This window comes from Zonotrichia leucophrys, chromosome 3 (assembly GCF_028769735.1).
Source record: "Zonotrichia leucophrys gambelii isolate GWCS_2022_RI chromosome 3, RI_Zleu_2.0, whole genome shotgun sequence".
NCBI lineage: Eukaryota > Metazoa > Chordata > Aves > Passeriformes > Passerellidae > Zonotrichia > Zonotrichia leucophrys.
The window spans coordinates 2,346,563-2,367,059 of record NC_088172.1 but is presented as its reverse complement, the minus strand read 5'-3'; the positions used below and the strand labels follow the sequence as shown (position 1 = coordinate 2,367,059).

Below are 20,497 nucleotides of genomic sequence, written 5' to 3'. Positions count from 1 at the left end.
TTTCACTGGATGGCCAGTCAATTACAAAGACAGGTATTTGCAAAAACAGCTGGGGATTTTTTTAAGGGGCCAGTTTTTTGAACCAAGACACATCACAGAGCACACATTTTTCATCTCCCTCCAGGATTTCAAAGCAGTGAAATGTGTTGTTCCAGGAAAACAAAAAAAAACAAAAAAAACAAAAAAAAAACCCCAAAAAAAAAAGAAAAAACCAACCAAACAAACAAAAAAAACCCCACAAACCAAAAAAAACCAAAAGAGAACAATGTTACTGAACTTTACTGAACTTTATCATTCAACTTTTATACTTGGGCAAGTTGGCATCATCATTCAAAATAAAGTTGTACAGAACTTAGTTAGAAACAAAGTTATCTAAAATATCAAGTAATCAATTAAGGCCCATTCCTGTCTTCAGTGGGATATCTTCCTGAGTGAGGAATGCAGGATATGGCCTTCTGTTTGAAGAAATCTCATTTTCTCCAGCACAAAGGTAACCAAGGAATCCCATTTCAGTTATTCTAGAGTTGCTCCTAACATCCCAATTAAAATTAGCCAGTATGAAGCTCACCAAACACTTGATCCTCTTAAATAAACTCTCTAATGAACCACACAAATTCACACTAACAGTGAAGGCAGACTAACAGTGTATATCTTTTCTACAAAAAAAATCCACCATAAAAAATAGCAATAATATCCAGATTTGTACTTGATTGTGAAATATTCTGATTGTACCATATAGGACATTTATTTGAAAAAAAAATCCTAGTATGTTGGGTTGTCTTAATTTCTAACACTTGAAATGTTTCAGAAAACTGCAGAATCACTATACATATTGCACTTCTCTGGCAAGCTGGGCTACTGTATCATGGCAAAAACAACCAAGTAGATCTACTGAGGAATACAGCTTTTTTAAACCCAAAAATAGCAACTGACTTTCTTTCCTGCAGTTTTCATTAGAACTGTAACAATATTCTTTACAGGCTTTTCTAGGCATTTGTTTCTGAAGGACTGTGTTACTTGTTGCGGAATCTGTATTTATTTTTTTTTTTAATCAACAAAACTGAAGGTAATGGATAGATTCAACACAGAGTGCACGATCTTCCTTCAGTCACAAGCAAAATGAAGACAACACAAGTCATTAATACAGTTACACTTAGGCCTCAGGTTACTGTCGCTCTAAAACAGTTCACTTCAACACAAAACCAATAATAAACTATTTGTTTTGAGTGAAAAACATTAATCTTTTGCAGCTTGGTTTAAAGTTTGATTCCTTACACTGAAAAAATCTTAGCACATTTGTTCCAGCGTCAGAGAAAACGATGTAGTTTTAGAGAAAAAGCTTTCAAAATGCTTGACACAAACAAGCTATTTATTCTTCGAGTTCTTTGTCAAAGATGTTACTAAAACCTTCTGTCCATTTCATGAACACAGGAAATATCCCAGGATGTCTTGAGTCAAAGTGGTCCATAAAGAAATTCTTTGGAATGCCTTAAGATTGGCTATAACTAGAGTTCTGGCTACCATTTGGACCCTGTTCTCCTTCACTGTTGAATAAAACAAAAACATGTATCTTCAAAAAGAAGCACCACATTACATTTTTGTCTTTTTTTAAATTAAAAAATACAGTATTCTGAAAGTAATAACAATCTTTGGAAAGAAAATACTTCAACATATACATAAATAGGTCAAAATATTCTGCTCAGTTTCATAAAAAAATGCAAAGGTTATTCTCAGCATGCATAAATAACTTCACCATATTTATGTGAATAATAAATTCAATATATGCCCATGAAGCTGCCTGCTGAATCTACTTCTGAAGTCAACACTGCAAAGTTCACATTCCATGAGCATGTGCACAGGAATGTGCATGTGCAGATTTAATCACAGTGATATTTAATCACAGTAATTAGGTACGACACCAAGCAGGCCCGGTTCCATTGAATCTGGCCCAGCCATGGAGCCTCTCACTGGGGTTCCTTAATCTGCTGAGCTGCATTGATCACATTCTAATCACATGAACACTCTCTCTAAGATAATGAATGTTATGCTTCCCACTGGCTCCTGAACAAACAGGCTGGTTTTGTATCAGAAACATCTGGGCTGTAAAAACAGACACTACACCTTGAATTAAACATTTGCACATTCTTAAGATCACAGTGTAGTTTTTCCATGGGAAAGGTGCAATAAGGAAGTACCATACCTGTTTGGAGGTGGTTTTGGTTTAGGCATTTTACTAAGAATAGTAGCCATCTCTTTTCTCTCATCAAAGTTCTTCCACTGCTCATACAGCTTCAGAATAACCCTGATTATTTCTAAAATCTGTATTAGAAAGAAAAGAGAGCCTAAGGTCAGCCACAACAGTGATTTCACCTTTGTCATAGCCCGTTTAATTGTGCTATTAACTAAACAGGCCCCAAGCTGAAACTAAGCAACACAATTTTCATATTATAAACAGAGCTGTCTCACACTTAATCTGGTCCAAAAAGCATTTAATTAGCTTTTTGATTAGTGTGATAAGGAGTATGACTACTACTTCAATTTGCTTGCTGGAGCTAAATAAAGGTTAAAGAAGCCAACCTGAAAAGTAAAAGAAACTAGTGAGGATTAAGAGCACTGCTAGTATAGGGACAACTGCACCCTGAAATAACCTAATAAACCTAATAAATTACTGAAGGGGATTATTTGACACAGAATTTGCATTAGCAGGGAACTCAACTGAATGATCTTGGTGTCTCCCTGCTTAGCACTGATTGAAGTCACAGTGCTGGGCATCCTCAAAGCGTCAAAAATGTTCTACACAATGCTATACTCTGCACAGGTACAGGGAGGAAATGAGAATGGTGTGCTGGCGTGATGCTGAAAAGTGAATCAGAACATCACATGCATATGAACTTAAAAGTCAAACTCATACTGACAATCTTGTGTGACAGAAAAACACTGGGAATCCTTTTTCTGGCAAACAATGTAAAAGATATTGGGTTTATATTTTGGTCTGGAAAATGGCAGTACCAGCAATGCTCTTCTGTTATGCAGTGGTTTTGTCTTGACTTTCAGAGCAGGGTGATAACCAAATGACCTGACATTGTCTCCCTTCCAAAGAGATTTGCCTAAGTGCAACAGCATCTAACAATAGCACTGAATTTTAAGTTCAAATCAGTATTGCAGATATGTAAGACAACCATGACTACCATTTCTGGTCAGTCCATAACAAGTGGTGGGAATAAAAAACAAGAGTACCTTTTCCATATCAACAGACAGCTCAGCAAACCATTGCCTTGCATCCTTCTGCTGGACAACACAGGCCACATGTAGGCAAGCTGCAAAGATCAGGTGACATGGATACTGAATAAAGATGCACTCCCAATACAGTTAGAAACATTCCATTTTTTATAAACCCTATACAGTTCAACAAAGAAAACTCGGGATTAATTATCTGACTTTTCTTTAAGGCTTTTAAAGTTGCAAGGCTGCAGTGTCAGTGCTGAATGAGACACAACCTGAAGCACCTTATGAGGGCACTCTGAGGGATGCTTGTGATGAGGCAGTGCACAGAATACATCCAGGTAAACATGACCAGGAGACATTACTTGTTACTTACCTAGAGCTATCATGAAAGGAGGGTACAGCAGACAAAGATCAGTTCTGTATGTGTCATTCACTATCCTCCTGTGCAAAAAAGAACTTGTAAGTATCTTCCTATTCACCATTAGACTATATTCCTTCAAAAACTGCTGTTGGTTTACAAATATTTTGTCAGTTTTCCAGATGGTCAAAGCAATGAGGCTGCAGGGCAAAATATCAAGGAAAGATCTTTTCCCTTGTAAAAATCTCTTAAAGCCTTTTTTTTTCCCCTTATAGTCACAGCAGAAGTTTATTTGGAAACATTTTTTTAGTACATAAATGTCTTTCTGCAGTGGATGTGTATGTATACCACCAAATAATTATCTGTTTCACAAATAAGTAAAGACTAGCATAAAAGTAGTACTTCTACTGTCTTTCTGTATTTGAAACAGTTGAAGAATAAGAGTTCTGCTAACACAGCTAAAAAACCCTATATATTTCCTTCTACCTCTATTGTAAAGCAGGGCAACCCCCAACATCTGGGAGAAATGATGCATCTGACTCCATGGATATAAAAGGGCTAATTAATTACTTTATTATACTATATTACATTACATCTAAACTGAACCTGCACAAGCACTCCCTCAACTCAACTGCCCAGAATCTCGTGACTGTCAGTCAACAGTCCCCACACACATGTGGATTCAATTGGTCAGTGAATCAAAACACACCAGAATCCAATTACAAATTCCCTTCAGATAAACAATCTTCCACAATGAATTCCACTTGTGAACAACAAGAGGAGCAGCAATTGAGATAAGAATTGTTTTTTTCTTTCTCTGAGGTTGAGAGAATGTGAATCCCAGCAATATCCCTGGGAAGTTGTGCCTTGCTTTTCTCTGGGAAGAGAAATGCAGCTACAAACCTCCTATGACAATGTTGACAGAAAGAAACTTCCTCTACTTGTAGTCACCATTCACTAATGTTGAAACTCTGCCATTAGAGCTAATCTAACAAAATAAAAATTAGACCACTGCAAAGTAAAATAATTATAGGGCTAAAGAGAGAATAAGCTAATTCAGGGACATATACCTGCACAGGTTAACTAGGGCACCCTTTCTATTCAAATATGGCTAAGCCTGCTTGGTTCAGCAAAAGCTTAACCACCTTTGAAGCATAACTGCTAAGCACTTGCTTTCTTGATGAAAGGAGGAACTACTCCCATTGTCTTCATTACCATGCAAGAGGTAGCAGCATGTCTTCTTGGCCCATATCTTGCACATATTGGAGCAAAGGTCTATAAGGATGATATACTATCAAACAGCAGTCCTAGGAAAAATGTCACCAGGACAGAAGTTAGATTTCAATACAGAGCATGTTGTCAGTTCATATTAAAACATTTGGTTTACAAGTCAATTACTGATTTTAAAGTAGCATTCTAACACCTAGCCCTGCTCTAATGAGGGCAGTGCTCTCTCTAGAATACCATTACACAGCACAGTTGCCAGTCTGTCAATGTCCGTCCCCAAAGAGACACAGAGAGTCACATCTGCAGCACACTGAAACCTCATTTGCTTACAAACCCGTAATTCCCACTTGGAAACACAAAATGCTGCCAGGAAACAGTCTGCTACTAAATACCATACATGGAGAGCATGCCAAAATCATTGATGCTGGTTTGGAAAGAAAGGAAAGAAAAATTCCACTGCTCACAAATTCCCTCATTTCAGGTCCAGGTAAACAACAAGGAATAATCCTCTTGCTAAAAGCAGCCAAATGTGTGGATACTACAGAGAAAAGCCACATTAAGTTACATGTGCTGAGCACTTACATGAAACATCATTACTGCACACACTATATACTGCATAGTGTACAGGAAAAATAAGTGAATGCCCAAAACATAACTTCTTGTAAATGCAACTGCTTGTGCTAAAACTCCTGTATACAAAACTCAAGAGTTACTCTGCCATGTATAGCAAAGGTATCAAGGACTAAATCTAAACAGGAATCTAAAAACTGTATTAAAATTACTTGTAGGTACAAACAATTCCTCTGTGTTCAATTCCCAAAACATTCTCTCATCTGCTGCTTAACTCACTAAGCTGCTCCCTGGTTTCTCACTCCTTTTCTCTGCACTTGAGCAGAACTACTCTAGTACAGCAGTACTAGAGTTCAGTGCTTAACCCTTCCAAGTCCAAGCCATATGCAGAAATCAGGCACCTCTTTATCCAAGCCCTGTAAGAAGCCTGGGTTGCCTCCTTTCAGCTACCAAACACAGCAATGGCATAGCGACTCTCACAAAAATCAGGTATGGCTCCTTTATTTGAAAGGGTCTGGAAGAAAATGTCCCACTGTGCTCCTTTCATCCAAAAGCCTGATAGTTACAGCACCACCTCAGAAAATGGGACGCCTGAATTCAGTTTCTTCCTCACAGGATTTAAGCCACATCTCACTTCCTAGAAGATTACTCTAATTACTAGGTTCCTATAGACTAGCCTGAATAGGACAGTACCCACACCTTCTGCTAGAACACGTATATGCAGCCCCAGATTCTTTCTGGCAAAAAGAAGAGGGCATAGTAAGAATACAACTCTTCATGGTCATAACTGGCCATTACATTTAGGGAAAAAGGGACACTGACATCCCAGTCTCTGCATCAGGACTTAGATCCAGTTACCTCTCTCACAAAAACAAAAGCAGATCCATCAAAAAACCCAACCTACCATTAATTCTAAGAGATAGAATTCACATTCTAGTATCTGTAAAGAAGCAAAATCACAGTTAATAAGCAGTATGTTTCAGGCAGCAGAAAGAATTAACTGACACAGAGTTTAACATCAAAAATGCCCAAGAATTCTCAACAACTATTTCCAACAGTCCTAAATGCATTTTATCTGAAACTACAAAACCAAACAAAAATAAAACTATTATTGGTCATTGCCTTATCACTATTATAACTCAACTCCAGTCATAATAACAAATAAGTTGAATATTTTGCATCAAGTTTGCTATGAAAGACTGCTTCATTGGCAGCCCTTGCCTGATTTGTTTCAACACCTGGTAGCAGCAAATTGTTCTCAGTGCATTAAAAACTTCACAGCAATAGAGAAGTTGTTTTGTAGAATTAGAGCATCTTCATCAGCTCACTACCTTGTCAAATAGCCTTTCAAAACATTTTCAGATTTAATTTCATATGAAATATTCTGTGCAATTGTAACAATTAAATCAGCTCTCACTCTCAATACAGAAGGTGATGCATTGATGAGATGAAGGAATAGACTGGACTACTTTTGCTATATGAAAGCAGTACTCCAAAATGTATTTCCATTTGCCTTTATCTATAATATAGCACTGCAGTTTTATTATAAGATCTTAGGTATTTTATATTCTGATGCATCATTTGGCTTTCTAGATTGGGTGAAAAGGAAACCAACAAAAAAGTAGTATTTGTTACAGCCAATCTAAAACTATTTAGATGTTTAGCTTTCCAAATTCTACAGCACAGGTCAAAATTCATTTTAAGAAAAACTGCAAAACTTCTCAGTATTGTGACTAAGAATACTTTGAAAACCACTGGTAAATTTAAAGTACTAATTAAAAACTATTTTTCAAGAGTCATTAAATTTTACAGACAAAAATAAAACTGCCTTCTGTAAGCCAACTGCTCATGTGTGCAGGCTTGGAAGCATTCCAGGTGCAAAGGCCATTTACTTTCCCTGGAGCAATGTATTTGTAATCAAGAATATTCAAAAAAAACCTAAATCTTTCTTATCATGCTATAGAAAAACTACCATTTCAGTCACCCTACCACATCACTTGTGTTTCCTGACAACAATTTAAGGAAAGGAGGTTATGTAAGACTTTTATTATTTTTAAAAAGTAACTTTCCCAATATTCTATACAAAACTAATCATGAACAAACCTGACATATGAGTATGAAAATATTTCTTTCTTAGTATTTAAAAGAAAGAATTTTCTGCTAATAATTATTTATTTGATCAAGTTGTATTTCAAATAGCATACTTACATGGTTCATCCTATAAGGAAACTCCTTTGGAAAGGCATATGAAAATCTAGTTTTCACTACAGTAAACAGAAAAAAGTATGTTAAAAATAATGTAATTAGTACTTCTTTCCCTTTCTATTCATTCATCTGTATATAGCCCTTCAAATCTACCTGGCAGCACAACTTTCACTTTGTGGCTTTCTGTACAAAAGGCTTGTATTTCAAAGGGAAGAGGTAAGTTACAATATTTAAGATCCTGAAAAGGAAAGAGAAATACATCTAAAACCCAGATTTGCACAGATACTCAGCCAGACATTTAACTGCTGCTTTGGACACTATCAAGTCTTCTGGTTAACCACCAAGTAGCTCAGGGACAGCTAACTTCCCACAAGTTATCATTCACAGAGCTCTCCAGCTACTGATGTTCAAGATCTCAGTAAAACACTAAATCCAAATGGAATTTTCATGTGGGATTTTTTACATAGGTTTGATCCTTCAACATGCAAGATTTTAAAGGAACTAATGAAGTCTTAGAAAAGCAAGCCCAAGGGCAGGGTAAGGGAGCTCAGCCAGACTTCTTACAGGTCCATAATATAATGATTATCTCCAATTGAGATATTTAAGTAATCTTTGTGTATTTTACAAGGAGAATGAGTACAGTCAGTACACTGGTAAGAAGCATGCTAATATGCAAAACCAGAGTGATTTCATGTATGAAATGCTGAACAAGAAAAACAAGAACACTTGAAGATGTGGATTTGATTTTTGTACACATAAAACATTTAAAAAGCTATTTTAAGTCCTTATCGTCCAAGGAAAACAAGTAACATTTGACATCCTGGAAGCGGACAATATTCCTTATATTAATGACAGACAGTATATTATTAAATTATACTATTGCTATTACTTCCAGAAAATCAGTATGACATTCAGTTCAAAGACAGCATCAGTCCTCTGGACCAAAGAATTCACCATTTAGACCTAGGGTGAACTTCGCTAGAAAATTTGTTGTAGGACACAAAGACTGGGCTACTGGTTGGAAATTTTAATTACTTCAAGAAAGAGAAGAATAAGAGAGTTTCTCAAGATGTATGCAAACTGAAGGTGTACATGGTAAAAAAAAATACCAATTTGAGAAAGAAGCTAGGGAGAAAAAGCATTTTTCCCACAAAGCAAGCTGCAGACACAACCACTACACGGAGCTGTCATTTTAGTGAGATGTGTTAACACATGAAAACTTCTTGAAGAGGTTGTTGAAAACCAGACTAAGATCATCTTCCTTACAAAGGAAGCAAGTGTTATTAACTTCATGTTGCTACTGAGCTAAAAGCAAACAAACCTCTTAAACCAGCCACATTAGTCACCCCTTTTGTTAGCTGGTTTTTGGTTTTACTTGTCTCATCTTTTCTTGCCTTAGGTATTAAGATCTCCCAAAAACTGCTGTGTTCTACTGAAGCAACTCTGGTAAAGACCAGGTAGAATAAAAGAATAAATGCTTGGAGAAAGCCTGTTGCCTGCTCCCACTTCCATGAAATGCACAGTACTGACAGGACTTCTAGGTGTGAAGGAAGAGCTGTGAGGAAAATCTTCTATAGGGTCCTAAGACTGGAATTCTGAGAAACAGCACAGCTAAGAATCAGATGTCTAAGTAAAATCAGCTGCCACATATATACCAAAATCCATCTAACCATGTCACTTATGCATCAAAACTTCCAGACAATGGTGCTTCTGATGTAAAAATAACAACTCTCAGAGCTAAACCCAGTACTGGTCTTGGTCATGCTGGCACCAAAGATGTGTTTCAGCTCCTGGTGGCAGAACTGTCACAGGGCCAGCCCCATGGACTGATACACTGCGTGCATCTGGAGGCTGCAGATGCAGCCAGTCACCTGTCCCCTCAGCAGCTGACCTACATTTGGCAGAGCACAGCCAGGAAGTGCCCATTGAGAGCAGCTGCATGTTCTGGGTCAGATAACAGCATTCAGCTAAGGAACACATCACTTCAAGAGTTTGATGGATGACATGTAGGTTACATGAACTGGGAAATACAAAGGCAAGTGGGAAAGATAGAGGATTAAGTCATTACAGTGTAATTTTATTGAATTTATTGCGAATAATTGGTCATAAAATGTATTTTTAGAAATAAATACCATGTGCAAAGACTAATTTTATGATGTAGAAAAAAGGATTTTAAAAAATCTGAAGGTATACAGCCTACCAAAAATTCTTAAAACGAGTTCTTTCACAGAGCCATACCTTTTACTAAACAGGCAAAGCTGTAAATTTCCAATTCTATCTTTGAGTAGTTCAGAATTCAATTTACTACTCAAGGTTGTTTATAAATTTCAATAGTTTTATTTTATTACTTTATTTTCACTTATGCTTGGCATAAGTTCCAACCAAAATCAACCAAAACTAACACAGAACGGATCCTTCTGTCTGTATTTGGAAACAGAAGCTATTTATTCTAAATGGTTTTAACTGGCTCTTTAAGTCCTCCATGATTTGACAAAAAGCTACCTTTCAAAAAAGGCAAAGAAACCAACTGATCTCCCTACAGAGATACTTAATTAGAGTGTAATGAAAATTACTGATACTTACATACAGAAGTAGCAGCAGAAATCAATCTTGTATTTGAAACAACACCAAATTCCTGAAGAAAAAGAATGGTAAATGAGGTGAACCACCCGAAACACCATATACTGACATTGTTATCAAATTAAAAATAATGGCTTCTTATTAAGTTGGGCTTCCTTTTGCAGTATTGTAGTATTTGGCTTTTTCCCCCACCCCTCTTTTTTCTTTCCTTAAGGTAAACAGGGCTAAACTCTACCTAAGAGTTATTTCATTGATTAGTTTCTTGGTTGTTTGTGAGGAACAGTAAAGATTTATGAAAGGTACAAAAGCACCAAAAGCTCAGCTGGCTAACATTCTTTCTATAAAATAGAGAGGAAGGGTTCAAGGAGGTTATTTTTTCCTTATCCCATTTGGAGAGAAAACTGTCTTTAGAAGCCTGCCATTAACTACTCTTTTTAGTCATGTTTTTGTGAAGTCTTAGCTCCTGTGCTGAGACAGTCAGCAATCTGAAAATTTTTTTGTATAGAGTGTTCTTTCAGAGAAGTCCATAGCTGAATCAAGAGTGCTGCCCTCTAAAGTTGCAGAAGCTTTAGGAAGGCTACAAAGGAAGGAAGGCTGCACAGACTTCTAACTTAAGGTATATCTACCTATATACACTCTATGTCTGTGCCTGCTTAAATGCTCATTTAACAGGTTGATAAAAAAGCACTCTCTCCAACACTCTCTTTCCCTTGATGTCTTCCAAACACTGAAGAGTGGCACAGTACTTGCACAGACAACAGTATCACATGTCACCACTAGTTTAGTAGAACTGTTTCTACCATCCATAAAGTATTTGAGCTCCTTCTGTAAAACACCTTAGTGCTGACATATCATAAAGTGGCCAATTTGATTTTTTTCCATTACACAGACACTTCTCAACCAGCTGTAAACTTGCTGCATTACAGAGGACTCACACGAACTCTTGGCCACATTCAAAGGGGAGCACTGATGGTGAAGGCATGGAGCTTTTTCAATATGACTCCTAATGGGTCAGTACATTATAATTTCTCAAGGAGAGAGCATGAGCTACAACATACTTTTAATCCAAGTAATGAAAGTGTGGTAAACTCTGAGGATCCCTTGCTATATGAAATAGAACAAGATAATTAGGGGAAAAAAAATCCCATTATGTTTTAAAGTTTGAGTGAACATAAATAAGGAGAAACACACCAGAAAGGAGACACTGATTAAGATATACACAATTAAGATACAGTGTATGTAAATATTTAAACACTGTGTGACAGTGAAACAGCCATTTAAAATATTTTTTTCAGTTTTCAGAGGCACTTCAAGCTTAGTAATTTAGACAAATTTTGAAGGCCTTCTCTGTCTCCTTTTCTTAAATGCTATAGAAATCTATGCAAAAAAGAGAAGGTTTAACCCCCAAAGCATGAAGAAAGACAAAAAATTTGAAAGTCCTAAACGTTTTCTTTCTCTCATACATCACATAATGTTACATTAAAAAATTGTAATACTTCATACCTCTACTTTGGATGCCAAAAACACACACGTAGGAGCCATTAATACTGGATCTATACTTTTTAGGGAATATCTGAAATGTTACAACAAAATTATAATATGTTGTTTCATACATGTAGAACGATTAATCTATTAAGAGCACCACACTTCCTTTTGAAAAAGCAAAGCTTAAGTTAACTTTATTAAAGCATAAAAGCTTTACACCATCCAGAAAACAAAAGTGGCACTGTTTTTAATACAGAACTGCATTTTTAAAGGGCTACCAAAATGTGCCTAGCAAATGTTTTATTCTTGTACCATCATAGTAAACAGTCCTACCTGGCATAGAATCTCTTGAAGTAGACTGTAGCAGTGGCAATAACTTGTTGTCTTAATTTAAGATGTTCACCTAAAGCCTGGATAACTTAAAAAAAAATGAACAAAAGCTTGAGTTGAGTTTTTTTAAACAATTTGACACCAAATAGCAAAGGGTCTCAAAACACAGCTAGTGCTGGGGATTCTAAGGAGCAGCACCACAGTCTTCTCCCTCTGTTGCTCTAGAGAGACAACACGCTGCTGCAAACCTACGGACCTGCAGGTGAAGAACCGCTGCCTCCTGAAGCTTGGGGACACCTTCAAAAGGAAAAGGAACTTTGATTCATTGTGTACAAAGTGAGTGTGACCTTTAAGAAGATGACAACACAAACCTCAGAAGGGTAAAGCTCCGGTACTCCATATTAGAGCAAAACAAATTCAGACACAGGAAATATAAATCCTCAGCTCTTCAGTGCCACACAAAATGGATGGTATTTTTTCAAATATGTAAAACTGCCAACACAAACACGGTCATTACATTTGGCAGAGGCAGCAGGTGTTAAAAAAATGACATATTTAGTCTAGGGAGAGGGGGTGGGAGACCAGAGGATGCAGTCAGCTGCTCCATCACGGTGGTCCTCTGCCAGTTGGCCAAGAAACAACCCTGGTGTCATCTGTGCAGGTAGCTCTTGTTTGGCCTCCCAGGCAGAGGAAAGGTGCCAAGCAAATTAGATGCATCAAGCTGGGATTAAGAGCAGGGGTTGATGTAAAGAATGGCACAGTGAAACATAAGGTTGTTACTTGTTATTTTTCCCATACTTCTGCGCCGCCATTATTCTGAGAAAGGCTCGGCTCTGTGAAGACTCCCTCTTCTTTTTTTCCTCCCTCATGAGAAATGTCAAAAACAATATTTTAAAATACACTTAAGTAGATACTTAAAATATGTACAGCAAGACCATGACGGTGACCACTGGTGGGAAAAGCAAACAATTCTGTTGTCAATCACCACTAAATTCTTAGTCTCTACTTAAACACTCAAGTTGAGAGGTTTTGCCCATGCTGTTATCATGTATCCCCTGTGAACAGCCAGGGTACACATTTGTCACCCACTGGCAAGGCCCAAAGCAACACTAAATCCCTGCCTGTGTCACATTCTTTTTCTAGAGAAGAATACCAAACTGGGACTAGTTTGACAGTGACAGTAGGACAAGCAATACTTCCAAAAAGGATGTTAAACCCCGTCTGCAATGTCTGTACAAATATTAAACATTTGACCAGCATATCTTGGGAGCTTGGAAAGAATTTTTGCCTTTAATTTGACCATGGGGCTAAAAAGCTGTCCTACTACTAGGGCATCAGAAAAATTCAAGTATTAGGCTAAACAGAATTCTCCAAATATGTCTCATACTCCCATGGGATTTTCAGGAATGGTTAGGCCATCTGCTGTCAGAGAAAAATCAAGTGTGGTTTAGAAGAAAAAAATGGACAAGAGCCTAGAGAGACTTAATGAAATGGAAGCTTGTATATGCTGGGAAAAAGTCCAATGCTTAAAATTATTTTAATATTTGAAAATATTAAAATTTGAAAAGAAACTGTAAGATCATTTATTCCTGTATGTTTAGAAAGTAAGCAGTTTTGGTAGTTTGGGGTTTTTTAATAAAGGTTATTTTAAATCTGAATCTTTTGAGTAGCCTCTAACACAAACATTACTGCTTCTGCCCAAAACCAAAAAGGGAAAACAACTAATACACTTCTCAACCAAAACCAGTTAAGGCTTGGTGATCCAAACAGAGAAATCAACATCAGTTTATTTTTTCCAACTACTTTAGAAGATGATCTTTCCTTCTCTTCATGGCTGCAGGGAGCCATACAATCATTTAGTGATCTACTGTACTTGTTTTCCAATGAGAAAGCAGCAGGAAATTGCCCCTCTCCATGCAGATTTTACTTGCTTTAGGGAACAACCATCTCCTGGGCTGACACACTGAATGTGACATGCTGGGGCCGGGCCTCAGCTGCTCTCAGGTAGTGCAGATGGGAGACAAGGGGGGACCCAAAGCAGGGTCTCTGTTCAGAGGCAGTGAGGACACAACACATGGGGGGTTTGAACGCAGGGAGCTCTGCCTGAGCACAGAGCAGCCCTGCCCTCGGTCCTGCCCTCTCTGCTAGCCAGGGGAGAAAGCCCAGCACCACTCACTCCTGCAGAGCAGGCTGTGTTTGTCCAGGCACAGGGGAGATCCTGGCAGAGCTGCTCTCCAGCTGCCCTCAGTCACTCACCTACCTTCAGGGGAGGCAAGCAGTGCCAAGGAAAAGGACCCTGGGAACCACAAACCATAACAAACTAACTTATTTACTTTGTAAAGCTTTGTTTACCCAAGAAAAACAAGTGAAGTGAAACACTTAAAAAGCTTATTTCACAGTTCAAATTAATACTAGTGAAAATTAGCAAAGAAATACAGTTTTAGAAATATCCATAACCCTCCTTCTGTCTCTTTTTGTATTAAGAAGTTAGTTTTAACCTCAAGAAATTTCAGGAATGGATCAAATGGGTAAATCATTGCTAGCTTGATTTCCTGATGCCCTACAAGCAATAACACAGAGGTATCCATAGTGATCGTGTTTATAGCATATGCAATTGTTACAAAAATAGCTGAGCCAAGAGAGAAGCAATGGTATCTTTCACAGATACCATTCCAGCACTGACATAAGATCTTCCAGTGGCTCTGGGAAAGTCACTTCACTTCTCTGTCACAAGTCTGGCCAGACAGCTGAAAAAAATAAGCATTCTCTACTTTAAAGGACTGCTGCAATAAATATATAAAGAGCTGCTTGCAAACAGGTTACTAGTTAGCAATACCTTTTGTGTAAGGAGATTTTTTAAACTACTGAACAATTGCACAGAGAAAATTTTAAGTGCCTTTGTAATCTGATATACTCAGGTGTGGCCATTCATATGGATACCTAATGCTTTGCAAGATCAAGTGAATCTCAGACAACTTCACACACAGGTCCCAAATTCTTTGGGAGAACAGGCTGCTTGCCAACAGCTCTCAGAAACTTGTTGACAATTTGAGAGCCACCTGGTACTGTGAAATCAGTCAGAAGACAAAACATGGGCTGTGTTGCAGGCTTCAGAGAATCTAAGTGAACACAAATAACAAGATTCCAAACTCTGCTGTTTAACAGGATGGCACAGATCACCTAAAATATTTACCCCACCCTAAGAACCCTCCAAAAGCCCAGGCTGAGTAGTAATGCTGGACACTGAGCCTTTAATACACAAGCTTAGAAGTTTCTGCTTGCTTCTCCTCCTTTTATGTTTTGATAAGAACCTCTTGAAAATACGAAAATTTACTGTTTCATCCTATCACAGGTTAAAATGTCATATATGCAGCTAATTAGCCTGCAAGGTCTCCTAGAATTGTGTTAGTACAACTAACAAATTATTTATACTCCACGTCTTTGTTAAAACAGGCTGTGAAAGTATATGTAATACAACAATGAAAACATTTCATTCTCTAAGCAATTCAAACCTCCATTTAGACATGGCACACATTGCACAGATTTTATGGCAGAAATTAAAAAAAGCTTTACCATTAGTAAAAAATATCTGTAGCTTCCAATATTCTTCTTCAGTCAGAAATTTCAAGTCTTTCTGGCGTTCTTTCAATAGATCTTGTTTATCCAAAATCCATTGTAAGCTAGAGGAATGGAAAATAATTTCAGCAACTCTTTTATCAACATTATACTGTATCTCCTGTACAAACAGACTATGAATTAAGGCTTGGGGATAAAGAGCTTGTGGCCTTAAACAACGCCACAAACAATCTTCTCAAGCAACTGTTCTTCGGGATTTTTGAAAGTTAGACAACTGAAAACAAAGCAACAAAAAAACAGAAACCAAACAACAAAACATGAGCTACCAGGGGCTGAGATCAGCCTCTCCCAGTAAGATGGCTGTACGGATCTCAGACCCTGACAATCACTAACAAGGTTTATGCTGCAGCCATTTCATCACGGCACCATTCAAACCTTGACCATGCGCTCAGCATGAAGCGTTCCGGGGCAGAATCACAGAATCAATCAGGCTGGAAAAGACCTCTGAGATCCAGTCCAACCCCTGACTGAACACCACCCCGTCAACTACACAGAGTGCCACGTCCAATCTTTCCTTAAACACCTCCAGGGACGGTGACTCCACCGCCTCCCTGGGCAGCCTGTCCCAGCATCAATCCACTAACAACTTCCTGATGTCCACCCAAGCCGCCGGGGCCCGGCTGCCCCAGAGCTGGGGACCGGCGTGTCAGGGACCCGAGCTCCCGCACTCCTCCGCCGGAGCCCGGGGAGCCGCGGGCACCCACACCGGGACACGATCCCTGTCCCGGAGCGCCCAAACGCGTCCCGAGCGGCGGCTGAGCGGGGCCGGCCCGGGCCGCTCCCGCACCCAGCCCGGCTCCCGCCAGGGTCCCGCGGCGAGCAGGCCCCGCCGCCCGCCCGGCGCTCCCGGGCCTCCCTCCAGCGCCGTGCCCGCCGCCCGGCCCGGCAATGAATGGCCAGAGCGCGGCGGCGGCCCGCAGCACCCGTGCCCCGCGCCCCGCGGCCGCGGCACCCACTAGTGAGAGCTCTGCCAGAAGTTCCCGGCCATGGGAAGGAGCGGAGCGGAGCGGGGAGGAGGCGCCCGGGCCCGCGATGCCCCGGCCCCGCCGCCACAGCGCCGCCGCCCCCGCGCCGGCAGCAGGAAGGAGGAGGCGGCCGCCGCCGCCGCCGGCCGGCAACACGCGGCACTGGGAACCGTTCCCCCGCGCGCGGGTTCCGCCCGCCCCGCCGGCCCCCGCAGCCCCCCTGGCCCCGCAGAGCCCCGCTGGCTGCCACAGGGACACGGACCGCGATGGGTCCGGAGGGAGGCACCTTCCCAACCACCCGGTCCGGCCCCCGCCATGTGCAGGGACACCTTCCCCTAGGCCAGGTTGCTTCGCGCACCGTCCAACACGGCCTTGAGCACTGCCAGGGATGGGGCAGCCACAGCTGCTCTGGGCAGCCTGTTCAGTGCCTCACCACCTTCACATGGAAAGAATTTCATCCATATTTCCAGCCCAAACCTGCCCTCTGTCAGTGCAAAACTGGCTGCTTCTCCCAATAAGGTACCTACTGTGAGCAGCCCGGAAGATTCAGAGCTTATTTGTTCTGCCTCCACCTCACCTAAATTTCCCTTTAACTTACCTGTTCCCAAGTTTTCATGGCTCAGGTTGCTCTGTGCTGGAATTTTCCTCATCAGAGAGAGCCTCTGGAGGTATTTACTTAATAATTCTAGATTTAAACTACAAACAGGACGTACATGGGCCTGCTTTCTTTCCATGCTCTTTCCTGTGGTGCCTCTCAGCTTCTTAGTGGGATCTGAGATGTATCAACACATGTATTGAGATGTATCAATATCATGCTCTTGAAAACTTGGGAACTGGGAAGTTAAAGGGAAATTTAGGTTCTGTTTAGGAGCTATGAAGGAGAGAGGGAAGATGCACAGAGGGTAAAGTGGTGTCATGGTTTAGAAATTATATTTTCAAGTGTTGTGTTCACAGTGAAACTGCTCCAGACCTCACATGACTCACACACTTCCTTGTCCCTTTGTCCCCTCATCTTCCTCCCAGCCAACTTCCCCGGGGGTGGCTGGAGAGCAGAACTGGAGGCACAAAAGGTGAAGACTATGGACTAAGAGGAGAACAATTTACTGGAAACAGCAATGAGATAAGAAACGAACACTAACAGCAACAACATTAATGACAGAGTGTAGGAGAAAACAAAAGTTGTCACTCACCCTGTGGAAACCCCCATCAATGCCCAACCACTCCCTCTGCAGTGCTATCCCAGCCTGCAAGCCAGCCTTTTTTCTGCCCTGTCCTTGGAAAATGGCATGAGGTGGCGTAGAATAACCTCTAGGTCCTGGCCCTGGCCCTCATGGCTACAGCAGAAATTAAGCCTGGCTGGAAACAGGACAGATGGAGCCAGAGGTGTTTCTAAATGCCTTTGCTGGCAGAATGAGACACTGTTCTGGCGTGCCAGAGAGACTCTAGGTCTGAGACCCTGTTTATACATAAGAATGTGGAGGAGGGAGGTAGAGAAAAATATTTTGCAAACCCTTTACCTTTCTTTTCTCAGTGCAAGGAGACACAATGGAAACCACAGGCTGAGTTTGTGGGGAGTCTGTGGGGACTCTCTGCCCTGACACCTTTCTCTAGAAAATATCCAGACTTTGCAGGGTATGGGAAAAGGAATTTACTCTGCTGTGTCAGTGTCACAAAGAGGTGAACCAAATTGCCAGCAAATGCCCTGGATCACAGTGACCCACAACCACAAACACATCACATACAGCATAGCACAGCGCCAAGGAATCAGCAGAGGCTGCTGTGTAACAGAGAAGCTTGTCATTGCCTCACTGAACATACCACAGCAACCAAAATAGCAGCAAAGCTCATGCTTCTGGTTATCACATCAAGTGAGCACCTCTGGTTTTTTCACCATCTTTCTCTACCTGACCTCTATCTTTCTCTTGCTCTGATTTAGTGTTTTGTTCCCTCATGGTGGTGATTTGTGCTTCTGCACAGTCAACAGCTGGATGAATATGAGATATCTTTGTGTCCAGGTGGACAAGAAGGCCAATGGCATCCTGGCCTATATCAGAAATAGTGTGGCCAGCAGGACTAGGGCAGTGATGATCCCCTTGTACTCAGCACTGGAGAGGGTGCACCTCAAGTGCTGGTCAAGTTCTGGGACACTGAGGGGCTGCAACTTATCCAAAGAGGAGTAACGGAGCTGGTGAAGGGTCTAGAGCACAAGTCTCATGATGAACAGCTGAGAGAGCTGGAATTGTTTCACCAGGGCAAAAGGAGGCTCAGGGAAGACCTTATCACTCTACAGCTTCCCCAAAAGGAGGTTGTAGCAAGGTGGTGCCTGTTTCTTCTCCCAACAAACAAAAGATAGAACAAGAGGAAATGGCCTCAAGTTGCAGCAGGGAATTTTTAGATAAGCTTTCTTTACCAAAAGTGTTGTCAAGTGTTGGAACAGGCTTCCCAGGGAAGTGGTGGTCTTACTATCTCTAGAGGTACTTAAAAGAGATGGGGATGTGGCACTTGGAGACATGGTTTGGTGGTGGACTTGGCAGTGCTGGGTTAACTTGATGATCTCCAAGATCTTTTCCAACTTCAACAATTCTATGATTTTACACTGCAGGATGGCAGGAAATAATTAGTGGGAACTGGGCAGGATATTTGCCATAGCCATGATAAGTGCTGCACTGGGCATAGGAAACAGCTCTGCTGGCCCTGTATCTGGCACCATAGGGGCTGTCTAATCCTGCCGAAATGGGAGCACTTGGCACCACAGATTCTTGCCAGCTCTGCTCCCAGACTGTCTCTTTCCCATCAGGACACACCTCATATTGCATGACCCATTTCTGGCAGCAGATCACACCAGACCAGAGCTATGGAGAGAGAAACTCTCCCTGCTCCACAGACCTAAAACCAGAGAGAAACAAAGACCCTTTGGGGTACATATTGCCCTGCAGTGGGAAACCCTGCCATGCTGGAGATCCTCCCTGCAGAATGGCACCCAGGGGGCTCCCAGTGCTTTAGGGGGGTCATTCTCAGCCCTGCAGCATCTCTTGAGCAAAAAAAGCAAAGGTTCCTCTAGACTGGGCCATGCTGGGGATGCCCATTGCCTGCCCAGAAGGCCAGCAGCTGGTGTGGACCCACAGTGCGGGGGGGCTGATGGCCATGTGGGGATGCCACTGTGGCTCCATCTCCCTGGAGGCGCAGCTGGGAGGTGCTTTCTTGGGCAGGGGCATGGCAGGGGGCAGACAGGACCGAGCTTTTTCCCCTTGACATTGCTTTTGAACCTTTCTTTTCCAGGAGCTGTGTGGAGGATCCCTTTATTTACCATGTCCTCTGAGTGTGTGTGTCAAAACAAGCAGACAAAGATTTCATGAAACAGATGTTCAGTGCTGCTGTGTGTGCTGATGTCTCCTGCTCAGCCTCAGACCTGGCTGCTGCTCTGAGGGACATCCAGATATAGGATGAAAAAATCGCAGGCAAGAACCTGCAGGTAAAATTATACTTTGTCATATTTGTGAGATGAAAATATCTGTCAGCTCTTGCTGATCTCTTCCCCCTCTGCCCCCCTAATAAAAACCATCACAAACATATTGAATATACTTCTTAGTCCATTGCTAGATATAAATATACACAGGATAGTTAGATAAATTTTTTCCCCCCCAAAATATGTTTCTTCCAATCCACATCTTATAAATAGCATAATAAATAGGATGATACATGGTCAGTTTTTTGTTCATGGGTCCTCCCCCACAATTGGAAATACAATATTTTCTTTATCTCTTTCCCTTGGATGCACACAAAAACAGTCTTTGCCGATACTCTCAGGTTTTTCACATGTTTACATATTCATCTAATAACTGAAAACAGTACATATCTTTTCACAGATCTGACAATAAGCATTCTTGTTTGCCCTCTGCTGTTTAATATCCCCTCA

General features: G+C 40.9%; 1 protein-coding gene across 2 annotated transcripts; it reads right to left on the bottom strand.

Annotated features, from left to right (window-relative positions):
• Window positions 1-1,015: 1,015 nt before the first annotated feature.
• CCNC (cyclin C) lies at window positions 1,016-16,706 on the bottom strand. 2 transcript variants are annotated; one of them, XM_064707229.1, is made up of 12 exons: window positions 16,573-16,706; window positions 15,554-15,660; window positions 11,984-12,068; window positions 11,669-11,738; window positions 10,169-10,220; window positions 7,589-7,644; window positions 6,285-6,320; window positions 4,799-4,890; window positions 3,599-3,666; window positions 3,238-3,317; window positions 2,201-2,319; window positions 1,016-1,544 (listed from the first exon to the last, which is right to left on the bottom strand). In XM_064707229.1, the coding sequence occupies exons 1-12, from the start codon at window positions 16,602-16,604 to the stop codon at window positions 1,490-1,492; spliced, it is 852 nt and encodes a 283-aa protein (XP_064563299.1). In that variant the 5' UTR covers window positions 16,605-16,706; the 3' UTR covers window positions 1,016-1,489. The 2 variants fall into 2 exon arrangements, with proteins under 2 accessions (XP_064563299.1, XP_064563300.1); XM_064707230.1 differs by lacking the exons at window positions 11,984-12,068; window positions 16,573-16,706 and having other exon boundaries at window positions 1,355-1,544.
• Between the last annotated feature and the right edge of the window lie 3,791 nt (window positions 16,707-20,497).

Bases quoted from the DNA above. Each gene is read 5' to 3' on its own strand.
- CCNC (XM_064707229.1), bottom strand. From the start codon at position 16,604: ATGGCCGGGAACTTCTGGCAGAGCTCTCACTA. The intron at 7,645-10,168 runs GTAAGTATCAGT...TGTTTACTGTAG, and splicing joins TTCTGCTGCTACTTCTGTAT to TGAAAACTAGATTTTCATAT. The intron at 6,321-7,588 runs GTAAGTATGCTA...GCTTCTTTACAG, and splicing joins TTCCTTATAGGATGAACCAT to ATACTAGAATGTGAATTCTA.